Source organism: Telopea speciosissima, chromosome 11 (assembly GCF_018873765.1).
Source record: "Telopea speciosissima isolate NSW1024214 ecotype Mountain lineage chromosome 11, Tspe_v1, whole genome shotgun sequence".
Taxonomy (NCBI): Eukaryota; Viridiplantae; Streptophyta; class Magnoliopsida; order Proteales; family Proteaceae; genus Telopea; species Telopea speciosissima.
Window position 1 is genome coordinate 15,065,757 of NC_057926.1, and position 26,203 is coordinate 15,091,959.

At 43.3% G+C, this 26,203-nt stretch overlaps 1 protein-coding gene across 1 annotated transcript in view; it reads right to left on the reverse strand.

Annotated features, from left to right (window-relative positions):
* The window catches only part of LOC122644812 (potassium transporter 19-like), a 31,715-nt gene extending 23,748 nt beyond the window's left edge, over positions 1–7,967 (reverse strand). The window contains exons 1-2 of the mRNA XM_043838195.1: positions 7,917–7,967; positions 7,537–7,766 (exon numbers count right to left, since the gene is read on the reverse strand). Coding sequence (XP_043694130.1) covers positions 7,537–7,766; positions 7,917–7,967 — 281 coding nt within the window. The remainder of the gene's footprint in view (positions 1–7,536; positions 7,767–7,916) is intronic.
* Positions 7,968–26,203: the final 18,236 nt, after the last annotated feature.

Below are 26,203 nucleotides of genomic sequence, written 5' to 3' on the forward strand. Positions count from 1 at the left end.
TTTCAAGTCCTGGTAGATGTTCGCCCTGCTCTTGATTGAACCATGGTTCTTGATTTCCACAGTAAGGGAAGTCTTCTCCCTCTTTCACGAAGTACCCGTTCAGAGTCTTGAAGTATGGCGTGCCATTTGCTACATTGTCCCTCTGTCCTGCGGTTTTCTTCCTTGGGTCCTTCAAGTTAAACCCTAATTCACAACGGTTGGCATTGGCTGGTATCTCCGGGAATGCCGGTACCCCCTGTTGGTTCTTTCCCTATCCTAATCTAGGGAAATATTTCATCTTTTTCATGATCTTTACAGAGGCCTCGCTCCACATTGTCAGGAATTTCCCTAGATTCTGATCTTCTTCACTTGCAGAGGTAGTACAAATGTGGCCGATTTCAAACCCACCCAGCTGTATCTCCTGCGAGGATGAACCACCTACTTCAATATTGGCCAAAGTGTGCACCATTTCTGGGTCTCCAAAAATGGTAATCACTTTTTGGTCATATATGAATTTCAGCTTTTGGTGAAGACTTGATGCTAAGGCTCCTGTTGAATGCAGCCATGGTCTTCCAAGCAACATATTGAAGGATGCTTGAATGTCGATGACTTGGAAGTCTATGGTAAAGCAGGCTGGTCCAATCTTGATACTGGTGGTAAGAATCCCAATTACCTCTCTCCTAGAATTGTCGTATGCCCTGATGGTCTGACTGGAAGACTTCATCTTGTCTAGAGATAAACCCATGCATCTGGCTGCTTTGAGGGGCATTACATTGAGGGCGGACCCATTGTCTATCAGAACCTGGGGGGCCTGATTCTTGTTACATTCCACCGTAATGTAGAGTGCCCGGTTGTGATTCTTTCCTCCTGGGGGTAAATCCTCTTCTGAGAAAAAGAGTGACTGAATGGCATAAGTGCCCCCACTATGTGACATAATTCCTCAGGCCCCATTTCTATGGGCACTTGAACCTTGGTAAAAGCTTTCAAAATAGCTTCTCGATGGGTTGGTGACGCCATTAATAATCCCCAGATTAAGATATTAGCTTGGGCCTTCTTCAATTGGTCTAGTACTCGATTTTCTGGCTCAACAATCGCCGTTGGTTGGCTAGACCGATATTTTTCCACTGTCAACTCTTTATTCTTGAAGTTTCCGCCACTCCTGGTTTCTGCCACATCTGACTCTCTTTCTTTGATGACCAACTAGACTGGGTAAAAGTCTCCATCTTCTTCGTCAGTATCAGTGATGATAAGAGGACCCTTGGGACAAATTCAGGTTTTACCTCCTTCATCAGACAAGGCCACAATAGACTTCCAGGCCTGATTTAGGATTTTTGATAAGGTTTCTTGCTTTTCAGCAACCTGCTGGACTGTATGAGATTCTTCTGGTATCAATTGGCTAATGGCATGAAAGGCTGCCGAAGCCACTTGGTACATCTTTCTTGCTTCCGCCAATGACTTATAGAAGTTACGATCCTTCTTTTCTCCTTGAGAAACTGAACTTTCGGACCTCTCTTCCGGGCTTGAAATAACTGGGTGGATATTCCCTGTTGGGTCATTTACTGTTCCTCCCTCATTGACATGACACATATAGAAATTGTCATGTGCTCTTGCCCACGCATGGTATTCTCTGTTACCCTGATACGGAGAAGGGGGAGGAGTCCCGCATAGGTCTTGTGCCAAGGCTAAAGTTAGCTTTACAGAGTTTTCCAAATGATGAATTGCTTGAGGGAGCGCCCACTGTTCTTTAACAGGTTCTAGCTGTTGAAGCTCTTCTTGATACTTATCATCCAAGACCACCGTTCTCATGAGCATTTCCTAGATTTTATCCACATCCCGGTGGATCTTGTTCACCTGGAATGATAATTCCCATGGTGCGGGTTAGCAAATGTTCTTATACTTCTCCAAACTCGTCCTTGGTTGCCAAGGTTCCCCATCCTCTGTCTCTTCTTCCCCTTCGGACCCTTCATCATCGGATTCTTCTGTTGTAGATTCTTGCTCACTTTCATCTTCTTTGGATGATTGTTCTTCTTCTAACAGTTCTTCCCCTTCATCATCGATGTCCATGGGAAAGATACCTCTGGTGGGGTCATTTTGAAATTCCCCGAGACTAATATCATTGATCCATGCGTCCCATGTTTCACTTCTTTGGGGTGGATCCGGATAGGAGAATGAATCTGAATACAAGACCAGGTCTTCTGGAGGAGTTCTAAACAGATCACAGGCCACAACATTGACTAACCAAGTCATGTTTTTTAGCTCATGGAGGGGTCGAGCGAGTACATCGCTCTCATTTGGCATCACCAAGTTCTCACAACGTGCTGCGAAGTTACTACACACCAGATCTGGAAATAGAGAAGTAGCCTTGTATAGGATCTCTTGAGTATTGGTGGAAACATCGAGTATATCTGCGACCTGGTAGAAGGCGCTCATGCTCCAATGCTTGAAATCTTCTCTGGACACCGTCCAATCACCTCTGGGGACCTCTGGAGATGATATCTCCTCATCATCTTTGCTTTCATCCTCAGCTGATGATATGGGTTGAATAAGGCTGGTAGGATCATTATTATCATCGCTTCTGATGTTATTTACCCAATCCATTGCTTCTACTCCTTCGTCCTCCATCGTTGGACTTTGTTCGGCATTTTCTATCCATCCTTCATGGATTTCTGTGTCGTCCACCTTATCTGAGCTGTCGTCAGAATTCCCCCTATATGGATAAGAGAGACTTCTTTTGTCAGAGCTTGACCAATAGCTAGTGTTGAGACTGCTTTAAGGAGCTGAGGTGTGACTCTGGTGATTTCATTCCCTTCTTCTTTAGGAACCAGGTGACATATTTCAAATGATGAGAAACCATACTTATACAATGGCATCATTGTCTCGAGACCTTCTAATCCATGCTCCAAGAAATCCAACCTTCGAAGCCGATTGATGGATGCTATACCTCTGCCTTGATCACATGGTTGCCCGCCTGTTCGGATATTCCTGTCACAGTTGGCTCAGGCACAGTAAATGCAAACCTGCATCCTTTCTACCCATGCTTGCCGTGACTGCTCATCTTTTCTTAAATACAAAGGGATGGGCTGGATCAATGTAGTAGGATCTTGGAATGGTGTCTCTTCCTGCAACATGTTTACCTACCCTGTAGATGACTCTGGGGAATAGGTCCCCTTCACCAGTGGTTATGAGATTTTCCATGCAGGTATCTGGTATTCTACCTAGGTGGCACCTTCTATCTTTGGATGATAGAAAGGGGAATCAGGCCGATCCACTTCCTGAGACACCTCTTGTCGAATCTGTGGTTCTTTTTCCTCCTTAAGTTTCTTGGTCAACATTGCTATATAGACATGTGCCTTCATTAGCTTCCTCTTCTCGACTGGATGAATTAAAGTGGTAGGATCTACTTACTTGGCATCCTCTTGAAGCATGTTTACTCCATGGTTAGGCAGAGGATATGTGGTGACATTTGGCGGCTGCTTCTTCCGAAGTTCAATTTTACCCTCGTCAATCAAATCCTGGATCGCATGCTTAAGAGCTAGGCATCTATCCGTATGATGGCCTTGTTGGTCATGGTAATGACAGTATAGATTGGGCTTATACCAGGTAGGTGGATTGTTCAAATCCATAGACATAGGAGGAACTGAATTGATCATTCCCTACTTTTTGAACTTGGTGAATAACAACGAGGGTGTCATTCCTTCAAAGTTGAAATTCCTCCTGGATGCTTCAGATTCAGTTTGGATCACAAGAGGGGTGGATCCTGCGGCTACCACCTGAACTTCTGCCGCCTGGCTGCTTGTCCCTGCAGTATTTCCTCCTTTGGCTGTTGGGTTTTTCCTTGCCGAATAGCTTCCTGATGCTTCACGGGTCATACCCTGATTCTGCTTTTCTTTAAAGATCTTGTCTTCAATCTTCTTCCCAATCATCATAAGAGCATCAAATGTCTTGATATGATGGTAGTATATCTTCTCATGGTACTCCCCGTACAGATTTTCTAACAATATCTCGATCTGCTCCTCCTCAGTAGGGCGGTTCCACATTTTTGCGGCCTTCTCCCTGAACCGCATGATGTAGTTTGAGAACTCTTCACTTGGTTCTTGCCTCAAGGTTTCCAATTCTCTTTGAGTAATATCCATCTTGGTGTTGTACGAATATTGCTTAGTGAAGGCTTTAACCACAGAGGCCTATGACAGGGTTTGAGTGTGATCAAGCTGGGTTAACCACCTCAAAGCAGATCCAGCCAAAGAGTACAAGAATGCCTGTCCCATTTGGTTTTTAGAAAGTCCCCATGGTCTGGCAATGGTGGCAAAAATCTTGAGATGAGCCCTAGGATCTCCCGATCCGTCGAACTTATCCAATTTCCACTTTAAATCTTCGGGGATTTTCCCTTCAGGAAAGAACACCAGGTCTTCTTCATCTTTTTCTTTGACTTTGCCCTTGACAACCACTTCCAACTCGGCTACTTTTTCTCTCATTTTCTTCTCCCTTTCAGTCTCAGGAGGGTCCATAGGGTGGCTATCTTCCCCTTCTTCTACTGGTATGATGATTGGAGTCTTGAGGGTTGCTGGGATAGTTTTCCAGACTTCTTGCTTTGCTGGTCCAGCTATGGATCCACCCTTACATAGTTCATTGATCGACTGAACTAGTTGTGCCTTGAGTTGCCGCATTTCGGCCATGTCTACTTGCAGCCTATCCACTCAATCTTCGACGTGACTTTCAGACAAGTGATCCTCCGGAGGATTCATGTTACTCACAAGTGATATCTCAGAAGATGAACTAGAAGAATGAGAAGGAATCAGTGATCTTGAGGAGAATGGTGGGCTGGCTCGAGTCAGCCTTCCACCGTGTTGGATCCAGATGGGCAAGGACGGAATTGTGCTACTATGAAAGAGAGAAGAATACCTAGTTTAGACCCTAAGAAGGCTAAAAAAAGAATTTTATTTTTTTACTTTATCTATATCTATATATATATATTATTTTTTTTATCATTTTTTCTTTTGAGTTTTTATCATTTTTTTGGTATTTTATAACATTTGTTTAATATTATTTTTTTATTTGGCTCAAGTAATCAGAGTGGTCATCAGAGTTTCAACAGACTCCTTCTGAGACCAAACTTCGAATGCCGTCATTGCCCAAGCATGTTTGAACACAATAAAGAAAACAAACAAAAGAAGGATCCTAGTTACCGGGTTATGGACGATTATGTCTAGAGTCAAAATGAGATGCCCTTATTTTGAGGGACAGGTAAGGTTCCATCATATGGAAATGAACTTCCATTCTCCTTTGAGGGACCATCGCGGGACTATGGAATTCCTTACCTTCGGTGACATCTCATGTCAAAGCCAGGTTAATCGTCAAATGACCCTAAAACTCGGTCTCTCTTTTACATCTAACAAAGGTTAGTTTGTGTCGTACCCTAGTCGTACATGGTCTATTTTCCTACATGATGCATGTAATGGGTAGGCTTTCATAGGACAAAACAAGGTCACCCTTGACAGAACCGATATACCTATCGCTCGTGGTCGCGAATTGCAGGCACGTGGTTCTTTTGATATACCTGGAGAATAGGTCACACAAACTCAGAGTAATCGAGCTAGTGCCTTTTTTGAATGGCAAAACATTCCACAACACACTAGTGAATACCCTCGCTGGTGATTCTAAACTCGTATAGTAAATATCAAGGGCTGTAGCTTTGCGAATTACCCATGACTACTCATGGGGTCCAACGACTAACTACGGGGGTAAGAGGGGTTCCCATGCAGTGTATGTGTGCAAGAAAGTGGTACAGGAAGCGGCTATCATCCGATCTCAGAGTACTTAGTATGACGTGCCTCACCTCCCTCGCCGTTTGATTTCACTTCGAGCACTATGCATGATGCGGTTATTACACACAGGGGTTAGCCAAACAAACATATTATGGTATTTTCTTTTTGTATTTTGTTTTGTACATTTATATATATATATATATTATTTTTTTATATTTTTTATATATATATATTTTTTATAAAAGTTTAGAGAGAACATTCTATCATTTATTGATAGCATCCATTTAGAAAGTTTGACCTCGGGTGGACGTTTGTCCACCTATCCCCAGTGGAGTCGCCACTGTAAGTACTGTGGTCCTCAGGACGAGGGTTCCCCCAGCCCTTATATATGGTGACATGGGTTTGGTATATATATATGGTGTATATGGATATGGATAATATTGTCAATGTATAATATTGATAAATAGGGGATTGGGATCATCCATTAGAATATGCTAATATAATGTGAAGTCGCCACCTAGGGTTAGGGCCTAGGACCCATTAAGTGTAGCCCTATCTGTTGTGAACAGGATCGGGCTACGTGACTCCATATGATCTGACCAGAGGTTTGGGTAAGGGTTCAGGTTACGAGTGTGGGAAGGTGTTAGGCACCCACCTCGCCCGGTCGAAGCCGGTCTCTTTGTATTAGATGCTACATAAGGACGAATGTTCTCTCTCTTTTATTACGGGGATGGGGGATATTATGAACTACATTCAGATGCTATGAATCGAACTAAAACATAATAAACTACATTACATATATGAAAAATATGGACTAAAACAATGGAATACGAAAGGACTACATCAAATCAACAAGAATGCAGTTATTATACCTGTATGGTTGTATTCCCCTGGCTTAGGGGAGATAGACGAATGGACTGACGTCGATTCCTTTCTGGGAAGAGTAACGACTCTTTCAAGTGATTTGGAGAGGAGTAAACAGACAGAATAATGTCTGTAATAAAAGGGTTTTGATTGTTAGCCACACACTGACGGGATAACGATGCCTAGGAGCAAAAGCGCTCTATACTCAGAGGGATAATCGAAGGATCTATCCGCAACCAAGAAAACTTCACTCACTCACACTCTTATGAGAGAAGGAGGAGAAATGAGGGTGAAAAGGGAGAAAAGAGGGTAGGAATTACTTGGGGAGGGTCTCTCCACCCAAAAATTCCTTGGGAAATGTGGGAGAGGACCCTCCTATTTATAGGGAGGGACCCCCTATCTCTCCTTGCCAGATAAGTCTTCCACGGTGCCTTGGAGATGTCCACGACGCCGTGGGGGACTTTTCCATGGCGCCATGGGTGACGTCAGCAAGTTGATGTCACACCCCCTCATGGCGCCGTGGAAATCTGGTACACATCCCCACGGTGCCGTGGGAAGGTGCCCACGATGCCGTGGGAATGAGTCCACGGCGCTGTGGGGGCGCAATGCCATTTTTCCTTATTTTTTGGCCTAAAATGGGTCATTTTGTGCTCAGCATGGTTCTTGGTCTTATGGGTCAGGTATCTTGGGTCTAGAAAGAGAGAGAGTGCATCGTCCATCGTCCATGTCCCGTTGTCATCATCGTCAATTAGGGGGTGACAAAGATCAGCGTCTACACTTAGCTATGGCTATATCACCACGCTGAATAATCTCACGAATCAAGTGATATTTTTGCTCCACATGCTTGTTCCTCTGATGAGCTCTTGGTTCCTTCGCTTGTGCAATAGTTCCCCTGTTGTCACATAACAATTGTATGGGTCGCTCCACTAACTCAGGAACCACCCCTAGGTTTGTCAAGAATTTCTTGAGCCAGACGCCTTCCTTGGCTACTTCACTAGCTGCCAAGTACTCAGCTTCAGTTGTAGAATCAGCTGTTGACTTCTGTTTGGCACTCCTCCAAATCACTGCACCCCTACCAATCACAAAAACCATCCCAAAGGTAGACTTTCTGTCATCCTTGTCAATTTGGAAATTTGAATCCGTATATCCAACTACTGACAACTGATCACAACCATATACAAGAAAGTAATCTTTGGTCCTCCTTAAGTACTTGAGAATCCCCTTGACAGCTGTCCAATTCTCTTGTCCCGAATTGGATTGATAGCAACTCACAATCCCTACGGCATGACAAATATCTGGCCTGGTACAAACCTTGGCATACATCAAACTTCCTACTGTCAAAGCATAAGGAACTCTCTTCATAGCCTCAATTTCCTCAGGAGTTTGAGGATATTGTGACTTGGATAAACCGATTCCATGTTTAAGAGGCACATTACCTCTCTTCGAATCCTGCATGTTGAACCTCTCAAGCACTTTGTCAATGTAGGTGGATTGTGACAATCCCAACATCCTCTTCTTGCGATCTCTCACAAGCTTAATTCCTAGGATGTAGCTGGCTTCACCCAGATCTTTCATTGAGAATGTTTTGGATAACCACATCTTTACAGATGAAAGAAACTCCACATCATTCCCAATGAGCAATATATCATCCACATATAGTACTAGAAAACAGACGGCACTCCCACAGACTTTCTTATACACACATGGCTCATCAATGTTTTGTTCAAACTCAAAATCCTTGATAGTTTAGTCAAAACGGATGTTCCATGATCTGGAAGCTTGTTTCAGTCCATAAATGGACCTCAACAACCTGTATACCTTATTTTCCTCCCCTGGGGAGACAAAATGTCACCCCCTATCCCGATGTAAGATATTTTTCCACATAGGGGTATGACTGGGACAATCACACATCATCCCAACACCTACCAGGATCACAGATGCAATGTCCCAAGCCACAATCCACTCTGTCATCACCATATGAAGATAAAAAGAGACGTACCGAAAGGAATAAATCGTTCCAATCACAGAGTTAGCGGAAGCAAAATTAATTTAAATCATGTGAAATTATAGAGCATCGGTTCTCTAATGATAACACATATAGCAATTCTAACATAAGTAACCATTCATTACTCTCCCTATAAATAAACATACAGTTTATACATGATTGTGAAATGAAGATAGAAATTAAATAAATAAACAATTGCCCCAAGGGCACAAATTCTTGGGTGCACATCTATATCCAAGCCACGGTCATCAACTCCACTTGATTCGCATCCATCGGTGCTCGTCAAGAGGCTATCTGTATATAAGTAAAAAGTGGTTGTACAACGGAGTTAGCTACACTAGCTAGTGAGGGAGCAAAGGGGAATGCACACACATCACACAATCAATATCAAATTGAATGATGCATGCTAATGTTAGATTCATTTTTCACCTAACACACAATTCTATCGGTCAAGTATATGCTACTGTGATAACTCAAAAAAGACTGAGGGTCACTTATCCTATCACCCCAGTGAGACCTCAATTATCACGAAGGGACCTGCGCCGGTAGAAATCATCATGACCACCCAATGGCAAACCCTGATAACCATCACTACCCCTGTCTTGGCCTCTCCCACCTCCATAGATCGCAGGTGCTCAGACTATCCAACACATAAACCCTTGTTGGCAAGGGTCGTAGCATAAGGGAACAAGCATCATAGCAGCAGATATACTATATACAGGGCCTATCATCTTGAGAGGTATTCCGGTGCATCAATGTCCCATTCCATCTAGTACCCGGGTACCAGCATGGCACGACACATACAGATCAGGATGACATACAACAGTTTTCATAATTAAATAAATTAGAGTTTCGGTACCGGCACACCCGACACCTTAGCCCAATACAATGGTGAGCATGCTATCATAATTATAACAATTCACATTTGAATAATATGCAATGCGTACAATGCTTATATTTATATAATAGCATGCTTAAGATTAATAGTTATATAATATTCAAACCCAACAAAGTCACCCAGAACCCACTCACTGGCATAGGTGTCACCGGGCGTGATTGGCATCAATCTCCCCAGACATCAGGTGCCATCCGGCATGGTTCACATGAATCTCACCGGTACACCAACCTAAACACACACAAGAAAGCATTAAAATAGGTATGGAGGGGTCCCATGCTAGGCCCTCAAGATTAAAATCAAGTTTCAGCTAAGACAGCACGAGCGGACTCGCGGGCAGTCTCAACAGAGGTGAATCTGCCCCTGACTCTGTTCAGGCCGAAGGGTAAAATCAGAGCGAGCGGACCCACGAGCGGATCTTCTTAGTTGAATCCGGTCGTTGATCCGTTCGACACCTTGGATGACCATAAAAGGGAGCAGATCCACGGGCGGATGTGCTTATTGGGTCCGCCCCTGTATCCGTTCGATTTCTTGAGACAGACCCGAGAGCAACAGGCTTCGGGTGAAGGCAATAAGGGTGAATCCGTGCCTTCATCCGCTTAGGCCAACACACAGGGTTTGTGCTGGGCGGACTAACGGGTGGTACCATAATAGATGGATCTAGTCGTTTGTCCGTCGGCAATCTCTTCTGAGATTTCAAGGAATTTCAGCTCCAGCTTGGAGCTTGGAGCTCCTTAGCATCTCAGGAACAAGGGAGGGGTGTTTAAGCATCACTAGGGTCACTAGAACCTAGGCTTAAGCTCATGGATCCAAGATCCTACAAGGTTGGGTCTCAATTTGGTCCCAGGGTTGGGTTTCAAGTTCCAAAACCAAGGCTTCACAGCCATGGCTGCAATTGCAGCACCAAGGGGGTTAAACCAGACCTAGGTCACCTCTATTAGAGCTCCATCTAAGGACCGAGCTCTACCTTGAGTTTCAAATGGAACTCTAGGTCACCCAAGCTCAAGGGAACCATCAAAATAAAAGGGGAAAATGGAGAGAACCAGGTTCAGGGAGCTTATCTTGGTGAGGTCCTCCTATGGAGGGGTGGAGTCCAAGGCTAGGTGAGCCTTCATGCTCTCCTCTCTTCCTTTCCATCTCTTCTCCTTCACCTTCTTCTTCCTTCTTGGTCCGGTCAGCAAGAGGAGGAGATGTGGGGCAGCCAGCCATTTTGGCATAGCTCCCATCTTCTTCCCTTCCCCTCTCATTCCTCTTCCACTCCTACTTCTTCCCTCTTTCTTCCTCCTCCTTCTCTTGTCTCTTCTCCTCCACGATTTTGGGGAGGGGGAGAGATGAGAGAATAAAAGGGGTTCTTTTAGTTTTAAGGGGGTAGAAGGGACCTTAGGGTGTGTTTGGTTAGGGGTCTTTAGGATGTGGTTTAGGTCCTTAGGCTTAAATGGGTTTGGGTTAGGCATTAGGCCATATTTGGTCCAAGTCATGGCCCTTAGGTCCATATAGTTGGTTAGGGTCTGTTTGGGTTGGGTCCAAGCCTCATTTAGGCCTAATAGCCTTTAAGTTTTGTTTCGTTTAGGCTAGATCATTAAAACCTATTATTTACCCAAGTTAAGCCTGGTGGGCCCACTTCATGGTCCAAATAACCAATTCATGGCAAGGGTAGGGGTTCATATGGTCCAAGGGCTTGATTAAGATGTCTGGAACACGGGTATGTGCGTCCCACAGGAAAATAACCCAAAAATGCTGATGACAACACAGGCGGATCCTCGAGCGGATTCAACAAGAGTGAGTTTGTTCGTGACTTCGATACTGCTGTCATGGCCCAAACTTCAAGGAAAATGGCAAGGCTTTGGCCCATACTTCCAAGTCTTCGAGGGGGTCCTTTCTATGCTATTTCCAGTTCAGGGCCATCAGTGTTGACCATAGCCATAAGGCATTACCCATTGGGTAAGGTCTGGATTGCCCCGGGGTACAGGGGGATATTTAGGGTGCGGGTGTAACATCCCCCCAACCTTATTAAGAATTTCGTCCTTGAAATTTAAGGCAACCCGGGTCTCAAGGGCAAAGGCTTGTTGAACAACAATACCTCCAATTACCCCTTACTAGAATTAAGTCAAGGTCGGGTCAAAATAAGGTAGTGCCTATTTGACACAGCAGGTCGGGTTTCAAAATTCTCTTTCCCACATTGTCACATTACCACAAGGGTGGGTTCATAATAACCCAGGCTCCATTTGAACTTCCAGAGCCGGTGGTCACAATACACCAGTAGGTCAAAGAGGTATCTCCTGGTCTGGGAAAGTCTAGGGAACTTTCTGTTCTAGGTGGCTTAGTCTAGGGTATAGAGCACCATTCTGACCTGCACAACTCTGGTCACACTTGAATTACAAAACTCAACCTGTCCAGTCCTCATTATAGGATTCACACCCTGAATGCTTTCACTTCTGGTTATCTCATTACCTCACCCAACTTTAGAATGATTTGGAATATTGATGGAATTTCCTATTGTTCACTCCCAGTACGGAGGGAACGCATTTGGTGACCCATTACTCCCTTCATATCTATCATTGGAGAAGGTCTTGTTACCTCCTTTAGTTTCAGCTTTCAAGGTCTCTGTACCCATCTCACTATGACTACACAGGAAAAGTCCTCTATGGTCCTCTTTCGAGAGCCAAGCAACCTCTTATGGTAGGTCTAAGTCAACTCATGCTAATCATTCTACCCAGTCATTATAAGTTCATCTATTATTAACCCGGGATCAACATGTCCAAGGGTCAAAGCTTAACTAAGTGATCATAGTAAAGCCTAGGTAAGGTCATACTTGTAGTACCAGAGAATCACTCTAGTTCATACAAGTCCAAGGTCCTAAGGGACATACCTATAAATACACATACATATATACATATACCACACCAATCCATAGACGAAAATTTAAGAATTGCATTCGTATCCCTATAGACATATCTGTCATCTAGGTCAATTCACAAGAGCAAAAGTTCTTGAGTATTGTTTACTAAGCCTCTTGGAGGATCAACTCACGGTGTAGGACTTCCTCTATGAGTCTAAACATGGTTTGGAAGAACCAAGTAAAGTACAAATAGAGTCGTCACTAACTTAAGGTGTCACGAATGGCCTCCAAGTACATGTGATTTCTATGGCTCTTTCAAAGGAATCAGTCCAAGTCATCCCATTACCTCCTTACTTAATATCTACCCACAGGGTTAGGTTTCTTATCCATTAGGGTTGAGTCCATAAGTTCACAGGGTATAGAGGTCTTCCTCCTCAAAAGTAACTCTCCTCCCTTTTAGGTAAGAGGGGAGTCACGACAGTCATCAATGCCTGGCATTTCTCATTGGTTGGCATGGCTGGGAATAAGTCCTAATCTTCTTCAGTTCAAGGTATTGGCTAGACTTAGGTGGTTTCCACAAATGGGTCACACAACAAGGGTGTCCAACCTAGGGTGTAAGCATCAAATCATCATATAATGGGTTGGTCAAAAGGTCTTAAAAGTCTGGGATTAAAATCCTAAAAGAACAGTGAGCGGACTCGTGAGCAGAATTTGTGTTGTGGGTCTGTTCATGTTTCCCTCGCAAGACAGGGAGAGAGGACTAACGGGCGGATGCGGAATGTGAATCCGTTCGTTCGTCCGTTCTCAGAAGACCAAAGGTCCGAGAGAATATGAATCGATCGGATCTACGGGCGGACTCATGACGGTGGATCCGTTCGTTGATCCATTCAGTTATAAAGACACGACTTTTCAAATTCTAGGCGGGACGGATTGGCGAGCGGAGTCACAATAACTGATTCCGTTCGTTCGTCCGTTCGAGAAATCTCAGCAAAAACAGAACCGTGAGTTTCAAAACTCACTTTGGCTCCAAAGAAAACACAACCGTAGGGGGAGGGAGAAAGGCTCTAAAGGCTTCTTGGGGAGATTCCTTGCAACTTCAAGTCTCCAAAATCACTTCTCAATCAATCAAGGTAAAATTTCTCTTCTCCACTTCCCTTTCAATTCTCTATTCTTCTCATTGGGAGATTTTGCTTGTGTCTCTTCATCTTCTCCTTTATTTCTCCTTGGATTTGAGATGGTTTACTTCAAGTATGATCATGTCTTGGCTTTGCCTGCATTCTTATGGCCACAAACACCATGTTCATGCCAAAATCGATGTAGGCCAAGGCTTTTGGGTTGGGAATCATGCTCTAACAATCAATGCCACTATAGGAACGGCTTCCTACTTGGTTATTGCATTCCTTTGAGCATTTTAGAGATTGTTTAACTTGTTTAGTTAGTTATCTTGGATTGGTTCTAGGCTTGATTAGATAAACTCTTCAATTCCTTCATGCTTGAGAAACTTTTCAAGTTCATGTCTAATCCATTTACATGTATCTACCTTGCCAAATCATCTCATTGATATGCCATCAAATACATTTTTATACATTGCACAATAGTAGATAAAATTCTCGAAGTCTATCTCCTTCTCTTGATAGTTCATCCTCTTAATGTATCCCCAAATGCATTTTATGTCCTTGAGATTACTTGCATAATTCTTAGTATTCATTTCCTTTCCTCAACAAAGGGTTCTCACCCCAAGTTGGAATATTCCATTCCAAAACTTTTGCTTATTGCTTACTTCAGTCTCATCCTTCACATTCATATAATAGTGACTACCTGTGGAACTTTATTTACATCACATTCTTGTCTCTTCTCTTTTTTCTCCAAACTCATCCCCATTAATTCTCACGTTCCCATTATACATCATTATTCCATTTTGGCTTACACTCTTGCTACTATACTTGGTGTTGTCTCATGTGTGCAGGTGGCCTTATGACTCCTAAAAGAAAGAGGGACACTGTCGTTGTGCCTGCCATTCCTATCACGCACCGGGCATCTCAGTTGACTCATGAAGGGGCCGAGGGACGCTCCCGGGGATGTCTTTTCAGCAGAAGACTACTTGTGGAAAGGGATATAACCATGGAGGAAGTGATGGCGTATCAGGTGGAGACTAGATTCGAGAAGTTGGAGTGGTCCAATTCGTTAGTTCCGCCTGAGTTTTATTACCCTGCTCTGATCAGAGAGTTCTACTCAAAATTGCTACTGTCAGAGGGAGATGATGGTGATCTCAGACTGTCTACAGTAGTAAAGGGGGTCTCCATCAGTTTCACCACTGAAGAATTGGGAATCATTCTTAATGTTTCGGCAGAAGGGAGAAAGGTTTACTATCCTTCGGACAACCACCCAGACCAAAGCCTACGTCCAGAAGATAGCCAAGAGTTGTTCCAAGTGTTAACAAATAACAGGTACAAGAAGAGTAGCACTCATTGCCAACGAGTCCTTACATTCATTGCTAAAACCAATCTGATTCCTTCCAAAGCAAGTAGCACTCACCCTCCTCTGATATCTGCTGTATTGGCTCACTCCCTCTATACTGGCCAATCTGTTTGTCTACCTTACATAATCATGAAGCACATGGCTCGCACTGTTATGGATTCCACCTGAAGGCATGCACTACCCTACAGTCGACTACTCACTTGGGTTTTCCTCTGCTTTGAGGTTGACCTTGATCAGGAACCCAGGAAGTCAAGCACTAGGGAGCCTATCGCTTTCGACACCCTGCGAGAGATGAATTTGTACCCTATTTATGACAGTGCAGAGGGACCGATTCAGCGGGGTAAAGGAATAGGAATCAAAGATGGTGAGGAAGATGACAGTGAAGCAGATTCTGAGCTCAGAAGTCCCAAATCACTTGTAGTAGGCACTTCAAAAGTCACGGTAAAAGGTGATGACTTATCAATGGCCATCAAGCGGCTGGGTGTGCGAGTGGCAGATGGCTTCAACAGGACTGGGAAGCAACTAAATGCCTAGGCTTGGCGTATATCGGATATGGGGCGTGGAATAGACGACATCAATTTCTTCCTTGGCCACAGTAAAGTCAGTGCCAGTGACTAATCCCGTTCTTTCTCCAAAACCTTCAGAATGCATCCTATCAGATCAGCTCTTTCAGTCTTTTGCCCTTGAGGGGTAATTTGTGGAACTATCTCATTTTACTTTCCTTCAGCTTCTTGCATTCCTTTTTTCCTTTCTTTTGATCAGACCTTCTGAACAATCTAGGAAAACTTTGGAAACCTTCAAAATTAATAGATGAATGTAGATCTTGCGTAACTGCCATCAAGTATCTTAGGTTGAACAGGTGAAATCTGGTGTTTTAGGTTGGAAAGGGCACAGGCATTCTCCAACAGGAAATGATACAATCATGGTTGGATTCAAAAATCTGAGTTGAGCAGAATAGAATCACAGATGTCAAATGATGGAGAACAATAATTATATCTAGGAGAATTAAATTCTTTGGAACAATTGCATTTAGCGTTTATATATATACATATATAAGTTATTCCTCTTTTAAATCATTGTAGATTATTATGGTTGGTGAAATTAATATAACACTGAGCATAAATTATAATATATATATAACCGCCCAGTATCTATTTAAGACTCAACCAATCAATTGTACAAATATTGCTTAGCAGCCTATGTTTCAAATCCTAATTCCATGTTGCCTATTATCATCTAAGTTTTGGTTTTCACTCCAGTCAGTCTTTTCCTATGTCTGCACACAATCATTTATGTTCTTGAGATTTTTAATTTAGACCTTAATTGTGGAGAGTAAATCAAGTGGTTACACTGGACTGTGGTCAGTGCAGAGCATCATTGCTCTGATACCACTCTATCACGCCCCTATTCCGATGTAAGATATTTTACCACATAGGGGTATGACTGGGACAATCACACATCATCCCCACACCTACTAGGATCACAGATGTAGTGTCCTGAGCCACAGTCCACTCTGTCATCACCATATGAAGACAGAAAGGGATGTACTGAAAGGAATAAATTGTTCTAATCACAGAGTTAGCGGAAGCGAAATTAATTTAAATCATGTGAAATTACAGAGCATCGGTTTTCTAATGATAACACATATAGCAATTCTAACATAAGTAACCATTCATTACTCTCCCTATAAATAAACATACAGTTTATACATGATTGTGAAATGAAGATAGAAATTAAATAAATAAACAATTGCCCCAAGGGCACAAATTCTTGGGTGTACATCTACATCCAAGCCACAATCATCAACTCCACTTGATTCGCATTTAACGGTGCTCGTCAAGAGGCTATCTGTATATAACTAAAAAGTGGTTGTACAATGGGATTAGCTACACTAGCTAGGGAGGGAGCAAAGGAGAATGCGCACACATCACACAATCAATATCAAACAGAATGATGCATGCTAATGTTAGATTCATTTTTCACCTAACACACAATTCTATCGGTCAAGTATATGCTACTGCGATAACTCGAAAAACACTGAGAGTCACTTATCCTATCATCTCATTGAGACCTCAATTATCACGAAGGGACCTGCGCTGGTAGAAGCCATCATGACCACTCAGTGGCAAACCCCGATAGCAATCACTACCCCTGCCTTGGCCTCTCCCACCTCCACAGACCGCAGGTGCTCAGACTATCCAACACATAAACCCCTATTGGCAAGGGTCGTAGCATAAGGGAACAAGCATCCTAGCCGTAGATATACTATATGCAGGGCCTATCATCCCGAGAGGTATTTCGGGTGCATCAACATCCCATTCCATCTAGCACCCGGGTACCAGCAGAGCACGACACATACAGATCAGGATGACATACAATAGTTTTCATAATTAAATAAATTGGGGTTCCGGTACCGGCACACCCGGCACCGTAGCCCGATATAATGGTGAGCATGCTATCATAATCACAACAATTCACAGTTGAATAATATGCAATTTGCATAATGCTTATATTTATATAATAGCATGCTTAAGATTAATAGTTATATAATATTCACACCCAACAAAGTCACCCAGAACCCACTCACTGGCATAGGTGTCAGCGGGCGTGATTGGCATAAATCTCCCCGGGCATCGGGTGTCATCCGGCGTGGTTCACATGAATCTCACCGGTACACCAACCTAAACACACACAGGAAAGCATTAAAATAGGTATGGAGGGGTCCTATGCTTGGCCCTTAAGATTAAAATTAAGTTTCAGCCAAGACTACACAGGCGGTCTCAACAGAGGTGAATCCGCCCCTGACTCCGTTCAGACCAAAGGGTAAAATCAGAGCGAGAGGACCCATGAGCGGATCTTCTTAGTTGAATCCGGTCGTTGATCCGTTTGACACCTGGGATAACCATAAAAGGGAGCGGATCCACGGGTGGATGTGCTTCTTGGGTCCGCCCCTGTATCCGTTCAATTTCCTGAGATAGACCCGAGAACAATAGGCTTCAGGCGGAGGTAAACAACGTGAATCCGTGCCTTCGTCTGCTCAGGCCAACACACAAGGTTTGTGCTGGGTGGACTGACGGGCGGTACCACGATAGATGGATCTGGTTGTTTGCCCACCGGTAGTCTCTTTCGAGATTTCAAGGAATTTCAGCTCCAACTTGGAGCTTGGAGCTCCTTAGCACCTCAGGAACAAGGGAGGGGTGTCTAAGCATCCCTAGGGTCACTAGAACCTAGGCTTAAGCTCATGGATCTAAGATGCTACAAGGTTGGGTCTCAACTTGGTCTCAGGGTTGGGTTTCAAGTTCCAAAATCAAGGCTTCACAGCCATGGCTGCAATTACAGCACCAAGGGGGTTAAACCAGGCCTAGGTCAACTCTATTAGAGCTCCATCTAAGGACCGAGCTCTACCTTGAGTCCCAAATGGAACTCTAGGTCACCCAAGCTCAAGGGAACCATCAAAATAAAAGGGGAAGATGGAGAGAGCCAGGTTCAGGGAGCTTACCTTGGTGAGGTCCTCCAATGGAGGGGTGGAGTCCAAGGCTAGGTGAGCCTCCATGCTCTCCTCTCTTCCTTTCCATCTCTTCTCCTTCACCTTCTTCTTCCTTCTTGGTCCGGTCAGCAAGAGGAGGAGATGTGGGGCAGCCAGCCATTTTGGCATAGCTCCCATCTTCTTCCCTTCCCCACTCATTCCTCTTCCACTCCTACTTCTTCCCTCTTTCTTCCTCCTTCTCCTTCTCTTGTCTCTTCCCCTCCACAGTTTTGGGGAGGGGGAGAGATGAGAGAATAAAAGGGGTTCTTTTAGTTTTAAGGGGGTAGAAGGGACCTTAGGGTGTGTTTGGTTAGGGGTCTTTAGGATGTGGTTTAGGTCCTTAGGCTTAAATGGGTTTGGGTTAGGCATTAGGCCATGTTTGGTCCAAGTCATGGCCCTTAGGTCCATATAGTTGGTTAGGGTCTGTTTGGGTTGGGTCCAAGCCTCATTTAGGCCTAATAGCCTTTAAGTCTTGTTTGGTTTAGGCTAGATCATTAAAACCCATTATTCATCCAAGTTAAGCCTGGTGGGCCCACTTCATGGTCCAAATAACCAATCCATGGTAAGGGTAGGGGTTCATATGGTCCAAGGGCTTGATTAAGATGTCTGGAACACGGGTATGTGGCTCCCACAGGAAAATAACCCAAAAAATGCTGATGTCAGCATGGGCCGATCCTCGAGCGAATTCAGTAAGAGTGAGTTTGTTCGTGACTCCGGTGTTGCTGTCATGGCCAAAACTTTAAGGAAAATGGCAGGGCTTTGGCCCACACTTCCAAGTATTCGAGGGGGTCCTTTCTATGCTATTTCCAGTTCAAGGTCATCAGTGTTGACCATAGCCATAAGGCATTACCCATTAGGTAAGGTCTGGATTGCCCTGGGGTACAAGGGGATATTTGGGGTGCGGATGTAACACAAAACCCTCTGACTGATTCATGTAAATGACCTCATCAAGATAACCGTTAAGGAAAGCGGTCTGTACATCCATCTGCCAAATTTCATAGTCATGGTATGCAGTAATCGACAATAGAATTCGAATGGATTTAATCATCGCTACAGGTGAGAAGGTTTCATCATAGTCAACACCCTCTTTCTGAGTGTATCCCTTCGCCACCAGTCTTGCCTTGAAACGTTCCACCTTTCCATCCACTCCTCTCTTTCTCTTGTAGATCCATTTACAACCTATGGGTTTTACCCCTTCTGGCAGATCTTCAAGAGTTCAGACATGGTTAGAATCCATGGAATCTATTTCACTGCACATAGCTTCCTGCCATTTCACCGGGTCAACATCCTTAAGAGCCTCGGCATAAGTATAAGGATCTGTGTCTGAACAATCAGACACCATGTGGAATTCTTCCACCTTTTGATCCTCCTCTGTGAGAAGGTTTAAACGAGTTGGTGGTCTGATAGACCTCCCACTCCTCCTAGGCTCTTGAGGCTATTGCTCAACTGTGGGTATATTAACTGAAACCTCTGTCGGCGCAGAGGGTACTTGGTCATCAGTTATTTCTTTATTGACCACTTGATCTGACCTTGGTGAGATCATGTCATCCTCAAGAAATATCGCATGCTTACTAATTATGACTTTCTGATTAACAGGGTCATAGAAGTAGTAGCCAATCGTAGTCTTAGGGTATCCCAAGAAATAGCATCTATCTGTTCGGGATTCCAACTTATCTGTCTGTAGTTTCTTTACATGTGCTATGCAACCCCACACCTTAAGATGTTGAAGACTTGGCTTACGCCGATACCACAACTCAAAAGGTGTTTTGGTCATAGACTTTGTTGGTACCCTATTTAGAATATAGATGGCAGTTTCCAGTGCGAAACCCCAAAAACTCAATGACAATTCCGAATAACTCAACATGGACCGAACCATGTCCAACAATGTTCGGTTCCTCCTTTCTGAAACTCCGTTCTGTTGAGGTGTTCCTGGGGCAGTAAATTGGGTTATGATCCCAACTTCTTTCAAATAGTCCCTAAACTCATCTGATAAGTACTGTCCTCCTCGATCAGATCAAAGGCACTTGATGCGATTACCCAACTATTTTTCAACCTCCGCTCATAATTCCTTGAATTTATCAAAGGTTTCGGACTTACGGTGCATCAAGTAAATATAACCATAACGATAGTAGTCATCAGTGAAGGTCACGAAGTATTCGTAACCATACCTCGCCTGAACGTTAATGGATCCACATACATCTGAGTGTATCAATTCTAACACTGCTTCGGCTCTTCTTCCCTTGCTAGAGAAGGGTTTCTTGGTCATCTTTCCTTATAGACACAACTCACAGGTTAGGTAAGGTTCTACCTTTAATGATTCTAAAGGCCCATCCCTCACCAACCTATTTATTCTTTCTACTGCAATATGACCTAACCTCAAGTGCCAAAGATATGTTGAATTATCTTGGGCTGATTTTCTTTTCAAAGAATTATTGGAGATCTCATTAACCTCTAGTACCGATTTTAAAAGATATAATCCGTTATCCAATAGGCTAGAAGCAATAAAAGAATTATTCAATCGAATAGTTAACTTATTACCAAAGAGGAAAGTATAACCATCCAAAACAAGCCTCCTAACAGAAACAATGTTCCTCCTAAAATGAGGAACATAAAAACAATCTCTCAAAACTAAAGTACTATTATCAAAAACTAAATTAAAATCTCCAACGGCCTCAGCACCCGTACCCGTTCATAAATGAACTTAATCTTTACTCAGTCTTCTTGTCAGCTTGAACCCCTACAACAAGTTACAAATATGGGCGGTAGACCCCGAGTCCACCAACCATGTGTTAGTAGGTTCCTCTGACAAATTAGACTCATAAAGGACCAAGGTTTTAGAAATACCTTCTTCCTGTTTCTCCTGCTTCTTTTTCTGAGCAACCAAAAAAGCACGACATTCCTTCTTCCAATGTCCGTCCTTCTTACAATAGAAACAAGTCCCCTTGCCCTTGTTCTTCTGAATTCCCTTGTTGCCAGCCTTAGGATTTTTTCCCTTGTCAGCCTTCTTCTTCTTCTTCTTGCCCTTGGGCTTGAAGGAAGAAGACTTGTCCTCTGTAGTCAAGACCTCCACTTTCTGCTTCTTGGATGCAACTTCCACTTCTTGCGACATGTTGCCCAGCTCAGGGAGTTCCACGGAGAGTTTATTCATGTTATAATTAACAATAAACGATCCGTAAGTCTCCTGAGACAATGAGTAGAAGATGACATCCGTCTTATAATTCAGCTTAAAAGATGTCCCAAGGTTCTCCAGTTCAAGGAAGAAGTTCTGCATTTTCTTGACATGGTCAATAACTGGAGTGCCTTGAGCCATCTTCGTGCCATGGAGGAGTGTCATCAGTTGATGATGGGCATGTCTTTCTTCTCTCCCATACATCTCCTTCAACTCCTCCATCATGTCCTTGGTCAAGTACAAATCCTTGAGCAAATCAGCGATGGTCTTCTCCAGAGAACTTAACACGAGGAGTTTTGCCTTAGAGTTCTTCTGTCGAAACAACTCATAGGCAGGCTTAGAATCAGGGTTCTCCTCATTAGGAAATTCAAGCTCTTCTTTGTCCAGGACAGACATTAGACCTTCTGCAGATAGGGGTAACTTGATGTTCCTCCTCCAGTCAACATAGTTCATTTGGGTTGATATTTTTAAATCTACATGATGTACAAAAATTACTAATTAGCATGATCAACAACCATTGAAATAACCAGGGTAAGAACAATCAATGGTCGATCACACCCGAAGCTTCCCTCTAGCTTGTAGGGCATGAATTAGAAATGACCAATCCTCATGCTCCTGACTTAGCCTATCGGAGCTCATCATTTGCATCTTGGTTAGGTGGACTATTCTGTTCGTCACTTAGACTTCCAATGTATTTGGCCACCTGAGTGTCATGCCCATTCCTATCGGCTGACACACACTCAAGTCAAGTGTCTACCTTTAATTTTGGAGGGAACTATGATGTTTGTGGGTTAATGCCTATTATCATAGTGCACATACCACTGACCACATTCTCTGCCTATCACATGTGAGATGAGTGCAAACAATTTCACCAATTCACCCAAATAGTATCCTATCGGCATCTACAAGGATGGATCAATGAAATTTTTACACTCACCAACTAAGGGAGGCCATGAGAATCCCACCAACCAGGGTTTCCCATATCACACTTGTATTAAAATGAGGGAAAACAGGAACGCATATAAACCATAAACATACATCCAATGTATAAAAACACATCCATCCAATGAAAATAATAAACACATAAACACCAATGGTTACGGGATAGCATCTTTAACCAACATGAGTTCATAACTAAGACAAACTCACTTTGACTAAAAATAGATGGGAGCAATCATAGCCTCATATGTTACCCCCACACATGGAAAAATTAGTGTGATTATGCATATGCAACTAACTATTATAGGGAAATTTCAAAACTGTAATAAATTTGGACACTTCAAGTGAGCAAGTCCTTCCTTCAATCATCTGTCCAACTACCCCGCAAGATCCTTGATCAACCAACCCGATCTCATCACGATCTCCAAGAGGTTACAATAATTAATTGAAAATACAACTCAAAAATTATTACAACCCTTTCAAATAAAATTACATGACAGGAAACCAGTCCACCTGATTGGACTGCCTGGAGGATAAAGAAGGAAATACATATCAAACCACATCCATGCCATGCCTACCACACACATTCATCTAATGTATGTAATTTTTAAATCCCATAACCATGGTCCTCATTACACATATGATGCTCAAAAAATAATATTCTAATATTTTATGTGAAAAATACCAAAAACACATAAAATCATCATTGCCATGACAATCCAAGTCACTATGATCATGTGCATCCAATGCACCCATCATACAACCATTATCATGACAACTTATGTGATAATGATTATGTGCATCACATGACCATTACCATGACAACTTATGTCATAATGGTTATATCACATGCCCCCATAAAATAATCACATACATGCTTACAATAAAATTATTAAACCATAAAAATATTATAAGCCATTATGCATATTGGGGAAGGTGGGTGAATGAATGAATCTTTCCACCCATCTTCTCCAAGAGATCTTCCCAATAAAGCAAACCAGAAATTTTTTTTTTTATTTTTATTTGAAAAACCTGCTACATAAAATAGCCAAATCAAAAACATAAACAAGAGAAGATCACATACATAAAGTGCACAAAGGCACATATGTATCACCACACACGGCAGGGCTGCCAAACCCCGCATGCGGCAGGCAGCCATGATGCGCGCAAGGGGGGCAGGCTGCAGCAAGAGAGGGAGGGGTTTGGGGTGCATGCGGTGGGGGGGGGGGGCATGCGCGCAGGCAACAAGCCCGCGGCCCCTCCTTCCCATGCATCTCAATCCCCAAATTTTTTTTTTTTTTTAATAAAAGACTAAATAAAAAATTAAAAGCACCACATGCATAATGGAAAAGAGAAAATAGCCCCATCGATAACGAGGCTCTGATACCACTGTTAGCAATCAAAGATCGATCACAGCGGAAGCAAAAACAAAAGATCATGATATCAATGGGAGAAGTCATTCTCAAACAATGAAACAATGCAGGGATCGATTATTACCTTAGCCTCACAGATGTAAGACCTCCAATCGATGATAGCCCTTTCGCGATCGTTCCACGCACCACGCACCACGCAAGCTTTGCGTTCCCACCATGGTCAAGCTATCTCCTCCAAAGTTCCAAGAACACAAAAGCTTGGACCACCTCTAGGATCAAACACCAAGAGAGCAAGAGAGGGAGAGGACGGTTTCTAGGAGGGAGAGCTCTGCATTTTTTGGGTTTTTGTGTATCCTTCTTGTGATTTTGCAATTCCACAAATAATATATATTTGTCTCACAAACTCCCCTAAAAATGCTAGCTCACATGGGTGTAATATATTGAGTTACTAATTGTGACTCAATTATCTACCCATCCAATCTTTCTCTAATAGGAAAGATATGCATTGCTAGAGGAATCAAATATTGGGTTGATTATTCAATATTCACCCACCAAGTTTCCTTTTCTAACATAGTTAAGGTGAACCATTGGATCTTGTTGTTGCTAAAGCCTGATTTGGTCCAGAAAGTGCGGTTGAGACCTTCGGAGGGCTGATTCGGTCTCGAAATGATCTCAAAATGCCGATAACTAGCGGGGCTCCATGCCAAAGGTTGGAGTGGTGTTGGGCTCATCGAGTTCTTCGAAATGAGTACCTTTTGAGCCATGTGTTATGTTTTGGTCCAGCCCAGGTTTTTTGGGCATTTTTGGGCTGGGGGCATTTGTGTACTTTCTGGGTTAGGGTTTTCTTATTTATTGTTCCTATCTCTTGAGATAGAGTACATGAGGGTTTTGTAATATTTTCAGAGAAATAGTGAAATCTGTTCTACTGCTCGGCCGTGGATGTAGCTTCCATACTGGAGGTGAACCACGTAAATCTCTATGTTGTGCGTTGTTGATTCTCTCTGTGTTATCTTTTTTCTTCTGCAAATCGCCATTATGGGCGTTGTTTTCGTAACAGATCTCCCATTCCATTGATATCTCGAAGATCGGCGGTTTGAACCCCATGGGTAACGAAGTGTGCATGATCTCATCTAAAAGTGCATTCTCCTTTGAGAAAGTGAGCTCATCTATTCCCACTAGATTGTAGATCACCTTTTGCATCTTCTCATTGAGTTCCTTGAGTTGCTGATCAAAGTCTTCTCCATCCTCCCGACAGTGTTCATGTCTCATCCTCCTGGGAGGTTCTACTCGATGTGGGTTGCGGCCTCGTCGTTCCCGGCTTCTCCAACCTTGATGGACTTAGCTGGAGCCTCCAGAGGGTGATCAGCTCCCTGTTGGGTGATCTGCTTCTCTGATTCTCGGGCCATGTTGAGTAGCATGGTTTGGTAAATCGCCACAAGGGCTGGTCGAGCTTGATTGGCGTTGTCCTCAATATTATGAGGAGTATGTCTGGAGTGATTCGAGGGCTCAGGGTCCCGCCTGATCTATTGGACAATGTTTCTAAGAAGGTTAGATAGATTAAGAATTTGCCTCTGAAAGGTCATCGAATTGGGCGTCAGTGTCCAGAAATTGCAAATCTGGGTGGTTGGCTCGATTTTTGGCATGATCCATCATAGGATTTCTAGTGGGAGCTGCAAGTGCAAGAATCGGGTTTCCTCCCTGTGGCGGTTGGCTTGAATTGCAAGGAGGAGTTTTCATAGCTCTAGTTCTCACCATGGTGAGAAGGATAGGACTATTGCTCTAGTACAAAAGATTTCACTATTACTTCTACTGTCGTTCTCACAGATGACACCAAACTGTTGTCGTAGAAAACTGGATCTGCTTGATGGGCATGTAGGGTTCAACTGAAGAGACATGGTGAGAGACACAAGAGAGGACCAGAGGGGACTCCAAGAGGGACTTTCTGATGCCTAAGTCAGTTTCTCAACCAACAATTGTACGAACAGGCAGAGCAATAACGCGGAAAGCTTGTCAATAGCGAATTTGATCCATACCTATGTGATTACCTGTGTATATATAGCTTGGAGGGTAATTTTTATGCGTATCACTATTCATGGGTACGGTTTTGAAGAGGACTACCTTCTACAATAACTGATTTTGGAAGACAATAATGCATATGTTATGCTGCTCTTGAAACAGCTATGCCCATGTTGGTAGAGATTTTCTTGTAGAAATCTACCTTAGCTAGCGAGTATATTAAGAGTACGGATTGAGATCTCTGTTTCGGACTTAATTTCGGTCAGGCCCAAAACCGACATGTGCTGGATCTCATTTCGAGTTTTCAACTCCCAGCCTCTCAGGTTGAAACCAAAGGTACTTGGGTTTCGATTCTGGT